Source organism: Argentina silus (genome assembly GCF_951799395.1).
Source record: "Argentina silus genome assembly, contig: scaffold_111, whole genome shotgun sequence".
NCBI classification, from domain to species: Eukaryota; Metazoa; Chordata; class Actinopteri; order Argentiniformes; family Argentinidae; genus Argentina; species Argentina silus.
Window position 1 is genome coordinate 113,341 of NW_028153205.1, and position 17,568 is coordinate 130,908.

The 17,568-nt window shown below is 50.3% G+C and overlaps 1 protein-coding gene across 2 annotated transcripts in view; it reads right to left on the bottom strand.

The window, feature by feature from the left end:
* Positions 1-1,040: 1,040 nt before the first annotated feature.
* Positions 1,041-17,568, bottom strand: part of LOC310824380 (teashirt homolog 1-like) — a 29,973-nt gene continuing 13,445 nt past the window's right edge. For both annotated transcript variants that reach the window (XM_083697634.1, XM_083697635.1), the window contains exon 3: positions 1,041-6,000. In XM_083697634.1, coding sequence (XP_083553760.1) covers positions 2,414-6,000 — 3,587 coding nt within the window. In that variant the 3' untranslated portion in view covers positions 1,041-2,413. The remainder of the gene's footprint in view (positions 6,001-17,568) is intronic.

Genomic DNA, 17,568 nt, shown 5'->3' on the forward strand with positions numbered 1-17,568 from the left:
CACCGGTGTGTCCCTTTAGTGAAAAGTCTCGTGCTGTATGTACGCTGCAGTCTGAAACCTGAGACATGGGGGGAGAGATGAGAGGAGATCAAATTCATGATGGGGCCGTTTCTCGGAGGCTGCTGGGGGAGGGGGGGAAGGGGGGGGGGGGGGTCCAGCCTTATGTGAGGCTGGTCCACGACCAGAGTAGGTCAAATAAAGGTCATTGAAAAACTTTGATTCATTTTTTCCTCTCCCTTATTTCGTATACAGTATATGACTCTTTTGTTTTTTTTTAAGTGTTGGCTGTACTACAGAAGCCCGTATCTCTAAATATGCTAATCCGTTGTCAGTGAAAAAACCCCCACAAAAAAACCCAGCATTTAAATCATCAGAGATGTGTGTTATATCTGTTGACTTGCTCCGGCTCAGTGTGGGCAGTAGGCAAGCAGGGTGAAGAGGAACAGACACCCATCTGAGTCTATTCCAGGAAGACAGGCACAAGTACAGAGTGCCGTCATCCCGACAACACTGATTCTTTCAGAGCAGCCACTCCGAAGGCCGGTCACAAGCTGAGCATGGGGCTCACAGTACAATAGGCCGCCTTACGGCTTATCTGTACCATCATCATCAGAATCATCATCATCATCATCATTATACGATGATGCTCAGTCATCAGTCTTAGGGATGACACACCTCAGGTTATCATAATCCATTTTCCCCTCATAAAATCTTCCCCCCCTGCCTCTGCATGCAACAACATGTCTCCTGGTAGCATGAACAGAAACAGCTTTGGAGCTTTATGTTGGCAGAGGTTGTAGATACAGTACAGTATGTGTCATACGTGGTGAGTGATTAGATCTGATGTATAACGCAATGTGCCAGCTTGTTAAAACCTTAAATTTACCATAAAATACATCTTGGCAATGATGGGTGTTATTCACACGAACAACTTTCTGTATATTAATTGTGTTTGTGTGTGTGTGTGTGTTTGTGTGTGTGTGTGTGTGCGTGTGTGTGTGTAAACCTTAATGCTAAATAAATACACAACCACAAATGCATGACTGTTAACAAGAACTGCTTTGGGGTTTATTTTACAATTGAGAAAAAACAAAACGAAACGAACTAATTGGTGCTAAAAAGATTTTTTTTTACAATATCATTGATAAAACATTGAAATGTATAGTCATTGTGCATCGCTTAATTATTTTTCCACACCATATCATGCATCAAATTGGATGCAAGTATAATTAAAATCATTTCTGTAAACCAAGCCAAAGAAGCTAAATTTGTATTTCTTAAAAAAAGACATTTTTGTGGCTCTACAGTATATATCTATATACACAATTTATTTGTATTTTTTATTATTTTTTTATATAAAAATGACAATATAAAAGTTAAAGAATGCACACACCTTTTTAAGTACAAAGAATGTTGAGCTGTTGCAAATGGTAAGATATGCCTTATGGAGTTTGACATTTCACTGGTAATAATTTACAAGTAACGGACTGTTCTTTTTATGGTTGAATTCAAAGCGGCACAATTTAGAAAGAGAAACTTGTAACAAACCATACAATTGGAAAATTACTATTAAGGTGATACTTCACATCAAAAAAAATGTTTTTTTGAGCAAACTTGCATACTTACTGTACGGCCATTCATTTTCACTGATTGATTTGAAACCAGAAGCAGCATCTCAATTATTCCCAATGTTTACATTATCTGTTTCTTTTTGTAGTACACTGACAGATTTCAGAGCAGGCCATTCATTATCAAACATGTTGCAGAGTGAAAATAACTCAAGAGGAAAAAATAATAATAATCATTGATCATTAAAATGAATTTGATTTTGACAAATGCAGAATATTTTAAAACATGTTCTCTTTACAAATAAAGATTTTAACGTCTATAAGGTGCTACTTCAGTCTTTCAAGGGATTCTTCCATTATTTTGGTGTATACAATTAATTTTCACCTTCTTCATATCAAATATTATACAGTTTTCTTTTCCCCAAATGTATTTCTCGGTCACCACTTTAGTCACCATTGAAGCAGTAGTCGTTTTTTTTTTTTTTTTGTCATGAAAAGATTAAAAACTTGTGTTTAACCTTGATTCACTAAAATACATGCACAGATCAGACAAATAGCATATAAATACATTACAAAATAAGTGTTAAAAAAAGCTTGGCAAAAAAACAAAAACAAACAAATAAACATGAAAAGACATGGTCCAGTCAGGCAGTATCACAACAAAAAAAAAAAAAATAAGACTGATTTCTGGCGGCTCAGTTCAGCCCAGTGCAGTAACTGTGAACAATGTTATTTTAGTGCAATGAAATTCTGGTCAGTTCCACAGCCGTCTGTCTGTCTGTCTGTCTGTCTCTGTCTGTCTGTCTTTCTATCCGTCTCTGCCCTCAGCCCCCAAAACCCGTTTTTTACAGTTTCTCCAGCTTCTCCAAAGCGGTGACAAACACCAGGTGATCCTCTGGAGACTTGCCGTGGGTCTTGCTGAGGTGCAGTTTGACTGCGTGCTTGCTGACGAATGTCCGATTGCAGAGCCTGCACTGGTACACTGAGCTAGTGTCATCCTCCGAAGTGGTGGTCAGAGCTGCCATGGGGCTGCCGAATGTCATTTTGTCTGTGATCACCTTGGATGCAGCCTGCTGCTCCCGTAGGTGCTCGGCGGACAGTTTGGACAGGTCCTTCAAGCTGAAGCCCAGGTGAGACTCCAGGTGGCCGATGTAGGCGGAAGGAGTCCTGAACTGGGAGGCACAGTCACCACACAGGAACACAGGCTGGCAGGAGTCCATGTTTTTCAAGAACTTGGTCCCACCAGTCCGTCTGAGCTGGTACTTGACATTGGCCAGCCAGTGGGAGATGGTGGTCATGGAGAGGCCCGTGAACTTGCAGATGTGAACGCGCTCCTGGGGGCCGAGGTCAGTCATGGCGAAGCGGCCCTCTGAGGTCTCCCGGAGGCTGGAGGCGAACTGGGCCTGGAGGAGGAGGAGGTGCTGGGGGTTCCAGTTGGACTGCCTCCCTTTCTTCTTCTGGATCGGAGAGAGGTCATCCAGGGCGTCCTCAAACGCGCTGCCATCCGCGTCAGACTTCTCCGAGATGGAGGACGGGGTGGAGGACTTGGGCGTCAGTCGACCCGTGAGGTTCTTTACCATGTCCGAGATGTCCATCAGGGCATTCTCTCTCAGAGGGGAGGAAACGGACTCGGAGAGAGACAGGCTAGACATGATAGGTTTGTTACCGTTGACATCGCTGCTGTTGATGACGGTGTTGCTGCTACTAGTGTTATTGTTGTTGTTGCTGTTGCTGTTGTTACTGCTGCGGCTGTTTTTGGACTTCCTCAGGTCCATGGGCTGGTCATTGCTCTCGTAGTAGTTGTAGCGGTTGATGGGCTCAGCTTGCTGCTGTTGCTGCTGCTGCTGCTGCTTGGCTGCCTGAGTCTGGTGGTTGTTGAAGTTGGGCTTGTCCATCATGCTGTTACTGATCTTGTAGAGCATGGCCAGCGGGTCTCCGGCGGGACTGATGGGCTTGGAGGCCTTGCCCAGGTGGGTGTTCATGATTGATTGGAGTGCGCTCAGCGGGTTGATGAAAGGCCTCTCTGGTGAGTGATCGGTGATGATGCCCATGCTGTTGTTGCCGTTGGTGATGGGCGATTGGCGGGCCTCCGGGCCGGTCTTTGAATGGTGGTGGTTGTCGATCGCGCTGTCTTTGGGCTCCTTCTTGCAGATGAGCTCTGACTCCGCCCCGCTTCCCGGGCTGATGCTGTTCCTCGCCAGGGGTTTCCCCACCGTGAGGTCGCTGGGGGTCAAACGGTCCCTCTGCTCCTTCAGTACGGGAGAGGGGGACTTGACAGACGAGGGGGGCCTGCACCTCTCTAAGCTCACCGTCTTCTCGTCCCTCTCTTTCTTCACGTTCGCTTTCCCCGTGACCTTCTCCACGAGCTCCTCCATGGCAGTGACGTTGCTTCTGAGAGAGGGGGGAGAGGCCGGGCTCCTGGGGGAGTGGTGGATCAATGAGCTCGAGTCGGTCACCAGGCCTCGGAGCCCACCGCTGCTGTACATGGGCTGCACCTGCACACTCTGGACCGAATGGGGCAGGATGGCGGACATGGCCTTCATGGTGCCCTGGAGCTGGTAGGCTGCGTGGATGCTGGGGTAGCCGCCGCCCCACGTGGGCGTCCCGGTCTGGGCCTTGCTGATGGCACTGGACACAGTGTTCTCCAGGGACTTGAGGATGTCCAGGCCTCCTTTAGGACTCTCCTCCAGGTCCTCCTCTGTCAGATACTTGCACGACGTAGCGCTCGCCTCCGTCTTCTCCACCGGCTCCTCCTTCTCCTCTTTGATCCTCCTCTCCCCCAGTTCGCTCACCTCCATTCTCTCCTCCTCCGCCGCCTCCCTCTTCTCCTCGGACCCCGAGGAGAGGGCAGGGGAGACGGGCTGGGATTTGACGCTGGGGACGGGCAGCCTGGTGGTGGTGGGGGGCAGAGGGATGGACTGGAACTTCTCCTCCAGCACCGTGTCGAACACCTGCTGCTTGCCCTTCTTGGAGGCAGAGTTAGTGACCTTGAGGAAGTGGCCCGTCACCATCATGTGGGCCGTCAGCTGCTGTAGTGTATCGTGGGAGCTTCCGCACTCCATGCATTTCAGGATCTGGGACTTGCGGGCCTCGAACTGCCACGTGTAGCTGGCTCCGTTCTGATAGCCGTAGCGGTTGTTGGGAGTGACGTAGGGGTTGGTCATGGCCCTCGGGTCTTTGCCGTGGTCCCCCAGGTGCCCACTATTACCATGGAGAGAGTCTGGGGAACACGGGGACGCCAGGGCCTCCTGGAGCGCTCGTTTTTTGGCAGAGGACACCAGTTTGGAGGCCAGGGCTGGTACCGGTTCTTTGAGAGGCACTTTCTGGTAATGCTTGGTCTTGATCATGTGGACGCTCAGGTCCTGCAGGGACTCGAACGAGTGGCCGCAGTACATGCACTTGAGCACCTTCTGGGCGTCCTCTTTGCCCTCCATCTCCATCAGCGAGCGCTTGCGGGGCTTGGACCAGCGTTTTCCCCGCTCCTCCTCCTTGTCCTTGTTGTCGTCGCGGTAGTGGCCCGAATCGTTCATGTGCACCGTGAGGCCCACCAGGGTGTCGTAAGCGGCGCTGCAGTCTTTGCAGCGGAACTTGCTGGCGCCGGTGAAGACGGAGCCGTAGAGTTTGTTGTTCTGCCGGTATAGCTGGACGGTGCTGAACAGGCTGGGCTCCGGCAGCAGCTGATAAGGGGTGTGCTGGAAGGTCTTGGCCAGGGCCGCCTGGTGCCAGTCATACGCCAAACCGCCACCGTTACTAGCGTTACCGCCGCCACTGCTGCTACTGGTGCCGCTGATGGCGGTCGCTGCGGTGCCGTTGGAGCTGCCGCCACTCGATTGGTGATGGTTGACGGTAGCGGAGCTGGAACTACTTCTGCCGTTGTGGTGGTGGCTGCTAGCATTGCTGCTCTCGCTGGTGGTGTTGTGGTGGTTGTTGTTGTTCTGGTTCTGTACGGAGGTCAGTGTGGGTGTAGGAGTGGCGCTGGGAGTGTTGTTGGTGATGTTGCCCGCTACGGTCGCTGGCTTGGCTTTCATGATGTCCATGGCGATGCTGGACCAGGAGGCATCGGAGATCAGGTTTGCATAGACAGCTTTCATCTGGGCCAGGCTGTCCCTCAGGGAGAGGCCGTTGTCCGGGCGGAGGGGGACGTCCTCCCTGTCCTGGCCGTCCCTGGAGGAGATGCTCTTGAAGTCTGTGAGCCGGTCGCTGGTGTCGCTGAGGGGGGAGCCATAGCCGGCGTCAGGGTTGGTGCAATTGCTGAGTGGAGAGTCCCGGTAGCTCGGTGGCCGGGCTCCATCCTCCTCCTCCTCCTCCTCCTCCTCCTCCTCCTCGTTGCAGAGGTACTCGGTGTCCTCCTGGCCGTCCAATGAGAGGCCGTCGTCCTGCAGGTGCTCCTCATCCGGAGAGCCTTCCTTCAGCTCGTCCTCGGGTGCGTATGCTGGATAGAGAGAGAAAGAGAGAGAGAGAGAGAGAGAGAGAGAGAAAAAAGAGAAAAAGAGGTCAGCAATTTGAAAAAAAGATTTACAGTGCTCTAACAGGACCACTGACGAAAAAACATGGGATGAATAGTCTATTACTGGAAATAGGGGCTTTTATTTGTGTGTGTGTGTACGTGTGTGTGTGTGTGTGTGTGTGTGTGTGTACGAGCGAGCGTGCGTGCGTGCATGTGTGTGTGCGCGAGCGTGCATTTGTGCGTGTACGTGTACGAGCGTGTGTGTGTGTGTGTGTGTGCATTCGTGCGTGTGTATGCTTGAGAGTCAGTGGTGAAAAATGTCTCCGAGGGAGAAATAAATCACTGAGTGGCTGACAGTTGTCCTTTTTCCTTCTCGACTCCCTCTACTCCTGCACATGGCTCATATTCCCCAGGAAATCACTGGCTGCTTGGCCTTGTTAGCCAGCTGTGTGGCTCTCTCTCTCTCTCTCTCTCTCTCTCTGCTCATTCACGCAGTGAACTTGTCTTCAGTCGTTCACATGGTGGGGGGGGGGGGGGGTTACGCAACGGATCAGGAGGGAGAGAAACAAAACACTCATTCTGAGACATTGCTGCATCTCCTCCCTCACCCACATTCATCCGTCGAAGGTCACTCTCGCTGTGTTAATACATACAGATAGGCTTTGTCAAATCGTGTAGAGAGAGAGAGAGAGAGAGAGAGAGAGAGAGAGAGAGAGAGAGAGAGAGAACAAGGCTTCTCGCCGACAGGAGACAACAATTGAACCGGACTCGATACCGCGTCGAGCGGTTTTGTGTGTTTACCTTACAGTCCCCTTATTCCGCTCGTGTAGAAACACAAATGACTCCGACGCGATGCAATTACAAAGCAATTAATACATTGTGCGTTGTGGCGTGAAAAATAGTGTAGTACGGTGGTTTGGTGAGAGAGTCAAAAGAGAGAGGAGAGGGTGGGTGTGTGCGCGCGTGTGTGTGTGTGTGTGCGTGCGTGTGTGTGTGTGTGTGCGTGCGTGTGTGTGTGCGGGTGCCTGCCTGCAAGCAAGATACAGAGAGAGGCAATAAGCAGGAGAGACAGGAGAACTGGTGAGAGAGAAGAAGGGGGAGAGGTGGGGGGGGGGGAGGGAGAAGGAGAGACCGAAAGAGAGAGAGAGAGTGTGTAAGCAAGAGGGGGAGAGGTGGAAGGAAGAGGGAGAGGGGAGGGAGAGAGGGAGAGGGAGAGAGGGAGAGGGAGAGGGGGGGAGGGAGACAGGAAAGACGGCCCCCTCAGTTCTCCCTTTATCTCCCTTCCTCCATGGTGAGATGTGTGTCCTAGATGCCAGTATCAGTCTCTCCTGATGAAACAGATGTGCTGTCAGCCTCAACCAGCACGCTAGCCTGTCATATCATCATCTAAGTGGACGTAATACCTGATATATGTACACTGGCACCATTTACTGCTGCCTGGGAGGAGATGGGGGAAGAGGAGAGGAGGCGAGCAGCTGCACTAGGTGTGTGTGCGTGCGTGTGTGTGTGTGTGTGTGTGTATGTGTGTGTTGGGGTGCTTTTGTGTGTGTATTTGTGTGTTTTGTGTGTTTTTGTGTGTGTGTGCGTTTGTTTTAACACGGTAGTTTAGAACATTAAGGTCATGGCGCTGTCTATCGGTCTGTATTCTATAGTGTGTTACTGTTACCGTTACCGTTACGCCCTTCTCAAAATGAGCCCGATATTGTGATGATTCCTGACAGGGTTTTGAGAGAGAGAGAGAGAGAGAGAGAGAGAGAGAGAGAGAGAGAGAGGAACCTGGCTGTGCTTCAATCCCTCTGAGAGACACAGACTCCTGAAATCCCTCACACAGCAGATTAGCATTATATACTGTACCTACTGCACAGTGGGGGTGTGTGTGTGTGTGTGTGTGTGTGTGTGTGTGTGTTTTCTTTTTTACCATTCCCTCACTAGAATGGTTAAAAAGAGAGCTATGAATCCATATAGTGAATGGCTATTCTGTCAACACAAGCTCCTGATCTGATACACACACACACACACACACACACATACACATACACACATACACACACACACACACACACACACACACACACACACACACACACACACACACACACACACACACGAAGGTAGGACTAAAAATATCACTGGGTGACAAAATACAGGCCACCACAGCGAGGGAGGGGCTTCAGAATGGTGATCCCTTTGACGATACCTGTCAATCAATGCCTATCCCCTCACGTTGTCATGGAAACAACAAAGAGAAACTGAATCAAAGCGCCCAAAACAAAAGAACAGAAGCAAAACATCTGTAACCAAAAAAATAAAAAAATAAATATTTAAAAAAAATAAAAAATCACAGGTTGGACGAGAGGAGGCTTCAGAAACCATGAGCACGCCATCTGATGATGAAACGCCCTCTAAAATAGGGCAGTACGAAAAACACGAAACCGTAAATACATGCTAAAATATGAAATATCTAAATGTATTCCGACTCGGTTCATAAAATTTTAAACCAGATGAAAAAAAAAAAAGAAAAATCCCCCAACCCCCCTCCCCCATCCCAAAAAAAAAGAAACAGGAAAGAAAAACCAGTCATCCTCACCCACCATCAGTCCAACCTTTCATGACAACCCCATCGCACACAAGTCTTCACCATCTGACTGGTGACCAGATCGAGCCTCGTCCTTGCGTCCTAGACACACATACGGGGGGACACGCGAGGCGGGAGGGAGGGGAGGGGAGGGGAGGGGGGTGCAGTCCCTGGCGGTTTAGCTGGGCGTGCGGGTGATGGCTGTGAGCAGGGCCATCTGCACGGGCGTAAAAGCGCCTGTCACTTCTGGTGTGGGGGGACGACGGCGTGGCGTCAAGGAGACAGGCCGCCGCCGCGCCGCGGCCCGGGAAGGGACCAGCGCCTCGCTGTCACTAACGGCTCCCATCATCATCATCATCACCATCATCATCATCATCATCCCACCAGCACTGGCCACGCCGGGTCAGATCACAACAACACACACACACACACACACACACACAACATCAGCTACATGTCTCTCTCTCACACACACACACAATCATCATCTTCGTCTCTCTCTCTCTCACATGCACACACACACACACACACAATCTAAGTGTCTCTCTCACTCACGCACACAGCCACACAAACACACACGCCAATATCACACTAAAAACTGTCGATACCAGGGCAAATTAACAGAATTTGGGGGGTTTTAAATAAAGTAGTATCTTGTTAGTCTCTTCTGTGGTCATGCCAGAGGACATCCACATCCATGTCTGAGGTAAATGAGTGCTGCAATTCGTTGGTATTGTCTCTGGTAGCCTAGCTCTGAAACGTGTGTGTGTGTCAGGTTCGGTTGTTTGTTTGTTTGTCTATGAGGCCAGAGGTCTGTAGTCCTGTTAGGGAACAGACAGAGGAACAGACAGAGACAGACAGATGGATAGATACAGGGGTTGAGACTGTTGTGTGATTTATGAGTCTGGGTGAGGACTGTACAGTCTCAACATAATGTTAGGGCTAAAGGTGGGACACCGTGCATTCCCGCCACACACACCCCTCCATACACACCCTTCCCCCCCCTTCTCTCTCTCTGAAAAACTTTAATTTGATTTCTGTGAATGATAACGGAACGGGAAAATAATCATGCGCATATCATCGGGTTTTTTTTTTTGGCAACGAGGCGCCTCCATATCCTAGCGTCCCTCCTCCTCCTCCTCCTCCTCCTCCTCCTCCTCCTCCTATTTAGCCATTTCTCTCTTTTCTCAGCTGAGAGTCTGCTGGTTGTTAAATCAATACAACTCTCTGTCAGGCTCGCCCTGCCTCACCACGGCCTGCTGTCAAAGCCAAACAAACCAGATAAGAAAGGCAGAAAGGCGATGAAACGAAGGGGGGAGAGAGAGGGAGAGAGAGAGAGAGAGAGAGAGAGAGAGAGAGAGAGAGAGAGAGAGAGAAGAGAACGGGATGAGACCAGTCAGTGACTACCCCCCCCCCGCCCCCTCTCTCTCTCTCTCTCTCTCTTCTCCCAACACCCCCTTTTCTCTCTTGCCTATTTATTTACACGCATTGCTTTATTTATTTGATGTGATTTTGGGAAGAGGGGGCAATCACAGCAGTCATTTGCGGCACTAATGTCCAATCCTGGCCCCCTTCACTCATGTGATTTAGACTGAGAGGGGAAGAGGGGGAATGGAGTGGGGGGGGGGGGGGGGGGGGAAATGGGGTGGAGAGGGGTGGGGGAGAGGGAATGGTGGTGGTGGTGGGGGGGGGGGGCAGTGGGTCTGGAGTGAGGAGGAGGAGGAGGAGGAGGGAGGGGGGGTTAGGAGAGGCCGTTTAGCCCCCACGCTGTAATGGGAAACGGGCAGTCTTATTCCTTCCGTACATTGTGTTTGTCACCCTGGTCTCCATTACGTGGCCCTCAGCCCTGATGGCTTCAGACAGCAGCTGATCAAAAAGCCATCGCTTGACCTACACGCCGTGGCAGGGAGAGAGAGAGAGGGAGGGAGGGAGAGAGAGGGAGAGAGAGAGATGAGATGAGATACAGAGGAGAGGAGATGAGAGGAGAGGAGGGACGAGGGGAAGTGTATGCGTGTGTGTGTGTGTGTGTATATATATATGTGAAGAGGAGAGAGAGGGGGGGTGGAGGGGTGTGTGGGGATGGCAGGGTTGATTTGGGAGGGCGGGGGCGGGGGCGGGGGGGGGTAGATGCGATAGCTTTCGGACCGGGACAAGAGGGCTGTAAATAAAATGACATTATTATTTCCTCTGTCCCGTCATGTAGAAAAGCCAATTATGGTAATGCTGCTGGCGGCGGTGTCAGAGGGGAGGGGGGGTGGACGGATGGGATGGGATGGGATGGGATGGGTTCCTCTGGAGCAGCTAAAACCAGAGGAGCCTCCCTCCCATCCCTCCCTCTCCCACCACAGACGAGGCCCGGGTCTGGCACGGACGTTCCTTGCCCAGGGAAAGGGCCTGGACAGACTTGGGGGGGGGGGGGGGGGAATGACCCTCTCCTCCACTCACTACGGACACGGGAGAATGTGACTCTGTGACACGTCCAGGAACGTATACAGAGAGGATGGGATACCCTGGCGCGTGTTCTGATAGCAATTCCCCGTTTCCTCGTTTCTCGGGCGTTACAACGAGAGCCCCGTCCTCCACCGTCTACCTCCGCCACCCCCCCCCCGCCCCCCGGCCCGGAGGAGGACCCTAAACCTAATCTGGAGACGTACGGTGTTAAGAAATAAACAGAGGGCTTCTAATAGCGAGAGGGGGGGGGGGGGGGGGGGGGGGCGTCTCCCACTCAGACCCTGCTGTGGCCGACCACCAAGCCGGGCTCCTTCCCTTAATCAAATCCTCTGCCGTTGTTTAAGTGCTCTCTCAACACCTCCTCCCTCCCTCCCCTCCCCCCCCCCCCCCCCTCCTCCTTCTCCAGGTCCTCCCCGCCTACGTGGGCCCATCCCGGGGCGGAATGAAAGCAGCAGAGGGGCAGAGGCGAGTGCACCTAACCAGGGCCTTAAATAACTTCTTGCAGCATTCCAGCTCATCGCACCGATTTATCTTTTATCTCTCTTTCCCCCCCCCCCGCCCCATCCGCCATTTCAAACACTTCCGGCGGGCCGCAGCAGCAGCAGAGGTGGTGGTGGACACACTATTCCTGTAGTCTCAGACAGGCACAGAGCACCAGAACGTGTCAGGGCCGGGCTCTGGATGATGTTTACGGTACACACACACACACACACACCTCCCAACAAGAAGCCATAGAATTTGGCTGTCGCTTCCACATGTAGCTTATTTTTTCTTTTTTTTGTATGATACACTATGTGTGTGTGTGTGCGTGTGTGTGTAGATGCGAGGTATGTGTCTGCGCGCGTGTCTGCGTGTGCATGTGTGGTTGTGTCTGCGCGTGTGTGTGTGTGTGTGGGGGGGGGGGGGTCGTGTCTGCGCGTGTGCGTGTGTGTGTGTGTGTGTGGGAGAGCGAGAGTGCGAGAGGTGCTTCTGTTTTATTTATAGAGCCAGATCTATTTATACCTAACTCAAAGATCAGTTCAGAGAAATGGCCCGTGGGCCGCAGCCAAGATCACTCTCCTCCCCACCCCCCCCCTCCCCCCCTCCCTAACCCCAACCCCAACCCTAACCCCAACCCCCCCACCCCACCCCACCTCCCCGACACACACACACACACACAGCCACATGTGTGTTGGTTTTCCTGTGTGATTGTTCTACGGAGGATGTGGTGGAAGTGAGTGGATGATTTGGGAGGATGAGTGAGCTGAGTGAGCCCGCGCCGGGTGGAGGATGACGGGTTGGACGGGCGGCAGGATCGCCACAGTGGACCAAGCAGAGATCAAACAATAATTCATCGGGCTTTTTGTGTTCATTCTCACCCACTCGCTCTGCGCCCTGGGAGGGAGACAACACAACATTGTGTGTACACACACACGCACACACGCACGCACACACGCACACACAGACACAGTACGTACGCACATTTATAGAGACAGAGACACACACACACACACACACACACACACACACAGTACGTACACACAAACATGTGGGGAATGTTTTCTTGGCACACTTTGGGCCCGTTAATACCAATCAATCATCACTTGAATACCACAGCCTATTTGAGTATTGTTGCTGACCATGTGCATCCCTTCATGGCCACAATTTACCCATCTGCTAATGGCTACTTCCAGCATGATAATGCACCATGTCACAAAGCAAAAGCCGTCTCAAGCTGGTTTCATGAACATGACAATGAGTTCAGTATTCTTCAGTGGCCTTCCCAGTCACCGGATCTGAATCCAACAGAACACCTTTGGGATGTGGTAGAACGGGAGATTCACAGCTTGAAAGTGCACCTGAAAAATGTGCAGGAATTGCGTGATGCAATCATGTCATCATGGACCAGAATTTCAAAGGCATGTTTCCAACATCTTGTGCAATCAATGACACGAAGAATTGAGGCTGTTTTGAGAGCAAAGGGAGGCCCTACCCAGTATTAGTACAGTGTTCCTTATAAAGTGCTCAGTGAGTGTGTGTGTGTGTCTGTGTCTAATATATCTATATATATACACACACACACTGTATATATACACTCAACGGCCACTTTATTCAGTACACCTTGCTAGTACCGGGTTGGACCCCCTTTTGCCTGCAGAATTGCCTTAATTCTTTGTGGCATAGATTCAACAAGGTGCTGGAAACATTCCTCAGAGATTTTGGTCCATATTGACATGATAGCATCACACAGTTGCTGCAGATTTGTCGGCTGCACATCCATGAATGCGAATCTCCCGTTCCACCACATCCCAAAGGTGCTCTATTGGATTGAGATCTGGTGACTGTGGAGGCCATTGGAGTACAGTGAACGCATTGTCATGTTCAAGAAACCAGTTTGAGATGATGTGAGCTTTGTGACATGGCGCGTTATCCTGCTGGAGGTAGCCATCAGAAGATGGGTACACTGTGGTCATAAAGGGATGGACATGGTCAGCAACAATACTCAGGTAGGCTGTGGCGTTTAAACAATGCTCAATTGGTACTGAGGGGCCCAAAGTGTGCCAAGAAAATATCCCCCACACCATTAGATATTTGCATTAACGAGCAGTTGAACCTAATAAAGTGGCCGGTGAGTGTATGTATGTATGTATGTATGTATGTATGTATGTATGTATGTATGTATGTATGTATATATATATATATATATATATATATATATATATATATATATATATATATATATATATATATATAGACATACACACATACATACATCACCTGCCTACACACACAGACACACAACTAAACCAGTGCAACACACACACACACACGGACAGACACACACGCACACGCGCGCGCAATAAAACAATATGGAATTTATTTATTTTTATTGAGCGTATCAGCTCATGCCTGTCTCGTCTGCATAACAAGCTCTGTATAATTAAACCATAAATTTCCGCGAGCTGGTTTAATTACCAGAGACAATGTCAGGAGGCAGGAGGGTAAACAAACACCTTTGAAGTGGGGAGTTAAAACCCCTCCGACACACAGAGAGAGAGCCTGTTCATTTAGCTGGGATGTTGTTGCACATGAAAAGGATGAAATGTTCAAAAGAGAGCGTGTGTGTGTGTGTGTGTGTGTGTGTGTGTGTTGTTTTAAAAAAAAATATTTTCCAGGAATGCTTTTCAGGGCTGATGCATGTGTGCATGCGTTTCTGCATGTGAGCGTGTGTGTATACGTAGGTGTGTCTGTGCGCACACGTGTGTGTGTGTGTTTCCCTGAGCAAACAAAAAGAGCTGAAGGTATGTCATTGATTGGCACCTTCTAGTCCAGGGTGACCGTGACAGGGGACGGGCATGTGACTGTGGGAGGGAGGGAGGGAGAGAGAGAGTGGTGTGTGTGTGTGTGTGTGTGTGAGAGAGAGAGAGAGACGCTTCAGGTCATCGTCCCCACACACACACACACACACACACACACACACACACACACACACACACACACACACACACACACACACACACTGCCCACTTTCCCAGCAGCTTAGCTAATTACACAAGAGCCCTAAAGGCCACTTAGAACAGGTTAGCTAATTAACAAACAGCTGATTACACATTAATTGAGAGGTGTTCTTAATCTTCACCTCCGCGTTAGTGACACACACTAACTGCTGCTAATTAGCGTTGTTCGGGAAGGAGAGGTGGAGGCAGGGGCTGGGCTTTGTTTTTATTACTTTTATGTAAAAGGTATAAACGATGCCAACACACACACACACACACACACACACACACACACACACACAGCTGCTTATAAAGAGGCCTTTTTAAGAGGTCTAGTAAACTAAAAAAATTTCCACTGTTCCTGCCTCTTTCTCACAGGTTGTGTGTGTGTGTGTGTGTGTGTGTGTGTGTGTTATTGTTGTGGAGGTACAGAGGGAACTGTAAGGTATACTTCCTCTAAAAGGAGGGTAAACCCGACTCACTGTCCCAGGTCTAGACAACCATCTGTATGGATCTCACCTGCCAACAGAAAATCCTTTCTCTCCCTCTCCTCCACCCCGATTTGCACGGCCCCTAAAAACTCCCTCCCTCCCTCCCTCCTTCCTTCCTCTCCCTCCCTCTCTCCCTCTCTCTCTCTCTGTAACAGGCCCAAGTTTCAGCTCAAACTTCCATCTGCCGTCATAAATCCTCTCTCAAAGCCCTCAGTCGCCTATTATACGCATACAGTCTCTCTCTCTCTCTCTCTCTCACACACACACACACACACACACACACACACACACACACACACAAACACACGCACACACACACAAACACGTTACCTGTGCCTTTTAAGCTGCCCCAAACTCCCTCCTCCCCCCCTCAAACAGTTCACACTCATATTTCCACCTGTCCCCTTTCAACCCTCCATTTCTCCCTCCCCCCTTTCCTCCCTCCCTCCCTCCCTACCTCCCTCCTCTTCTAGTACTGGCACCTGTGCCTTTAAATCCCTGTGTCAGGCCCGGGCCCTCCAGGCCAACTTCACCTGAGCACGCCCCCCTCCCCTCCTCTCCTCCCTCCCTCCGTCCCCGACAAGACAACACTGCAACCCAGACAACAGCCAGCAGCAGCTGCCTCCATCGCCTAGCAACGGCCAGTCTGATAGATGACCCCAACGATGGATAATTACCGTAAATCACAAGAGCTCAGACACTGAGAGAGAGAGAGGGGAGAGAGAGAGAGAGAGAGAGAGAGAGAGAGAGGGGGAGAGAGATAGGGAGAGAGAGAGGGGGAGAGAGAGAGAGACTGAAAGGGATCAAAATTAAAGAGGGATGGAACTGGTCATGCATGCGCTAATGCACCTTGATGAGCTCAGATCCCACCCTCCTTTTTACTCTCAGACACACACACACACACACACACACACAGACAGACAGACAGACAGACAGACAGACAGACAGACAGACAGACACACGGGGGGGAGAGAGAGAGGGTAGAGAGAGTGAGGGTGGATAGAGAGAGAGAGAGAGAGAGACAGTGGCAGAGCAGCCTTGTGGCTGTAATCCGACACCCCAGGCCCCGCCTCCCTGCAGAGGTGCTTGTCTGTCAGAGATTCACCTCTTCTACACAGAGGCGCCAATCACAGGCCAGGCAGGACCAGACCAAAACACCCTGCACGGTGGGGGCAGACCGCTCCAAATGCCAAAATGAAACTGAAAATGTCTTTTAAAAACATAAATCTAGGATATATTTCATCGATACGATTCATTCAGAGCTAGCCGGTTTTTACAACTATCTTTCTCTTTTCCTCTCTCTCCCTCCCTCCCTCCCTCCCTCTCTCTCTCTCTCTCTCTCTCTCCCTCCCTCCCTCCCTCCCCCTCCCTCCCTCTCAGACATCTGATCTGGCAGCTCGTGATAGATTGACAGGTAATGAGGAGTATGGAGGGGCGGTGGAGACAGGAGCAGGTGTTCAACACAGTCTTCTTGGCTGGCGTTAAGCTGCCATGTCCTTCACTAACACACCACCACCACCCATCTCTCCCTCCCTCTCTCTCCCTCCCTCCCTCTCTCCCTCCGAGAGACGGAACAATGTCATCCATCTAAGAGACTGACATGGTCGGACATGTACTGTCGGGGGGGGAAAAACCCAGTTTCAAAATCAGATTAAAAAAAAAAAGAAAGTAAAACAAACTCAAATGTAAACGTTCTCCGGAATGAAACGATGAGTCATTCCTAAATTGAGAGAATGCGGTTGTTTCTGAAACCTTACAGTAAGGATTGCGGTCGTTTCTTGTAAGAAAGACACACTTAGAGTGTGTCTGACTTACAGGAAAAGGTTATGGTTGTGAAACTGATACCAAAATATGTACAGTATTACAAGATAAACAGGGGCTCTGGAGTGTGACTGTGTGTGACTGTGTGTGTGTGTGTGTGTGTACTGACTAACACAACAGCTGTGTATCACTCACACTGAAACTGAACAAAACAAACAAAACTACTGGACGGGGGGGGGTCAGACCAGAGGAACGGAGAGGAGGAGGAGGAGGAGGAGGAAGAGTTGGAAAGAGAGAGGGAGAGAGAGAGAAAGAGAGAGGGAGAGAGAGAGAGAGAAAGAGAGAGAGAGAGAAATCAAGAAGAGTGTAGAATAAGTAGGAGGAAGAGCTGGACGGACAGACAGAGAGAGAGAGAGAGAGAGAGAGAGAGAGAAGGAGAGAGAGGGAGAGAGAGAGAAGGAGAGATGAGCCATAAATCACCAGTCAGGTGGTGGTAAATAACCCCAGTGAAGCTGTAACTAGCTGTCGAACCCTGACCCCAGGAGTACAGCAGAGTGAGGGAAACAGGGCTCCTGGCTGATAAATCCCCTCCAACTTTACTGCTCAACATTAAAGGACATGTCAGCCTCGCAAATCAACGCCGGGGCGCGTTCGGAGACGCAACTTTTTTTTTTTAAACAAAAAAAAATAAACTAAAAACAGGAGCCCTTATTTACGTAGACGTGCCGACATTCCTGACCGAGGAGGAGGGAAGAGGAGGAGAAGAAAAGAAAAAATCCAATACTTGGTTCGAAGCATG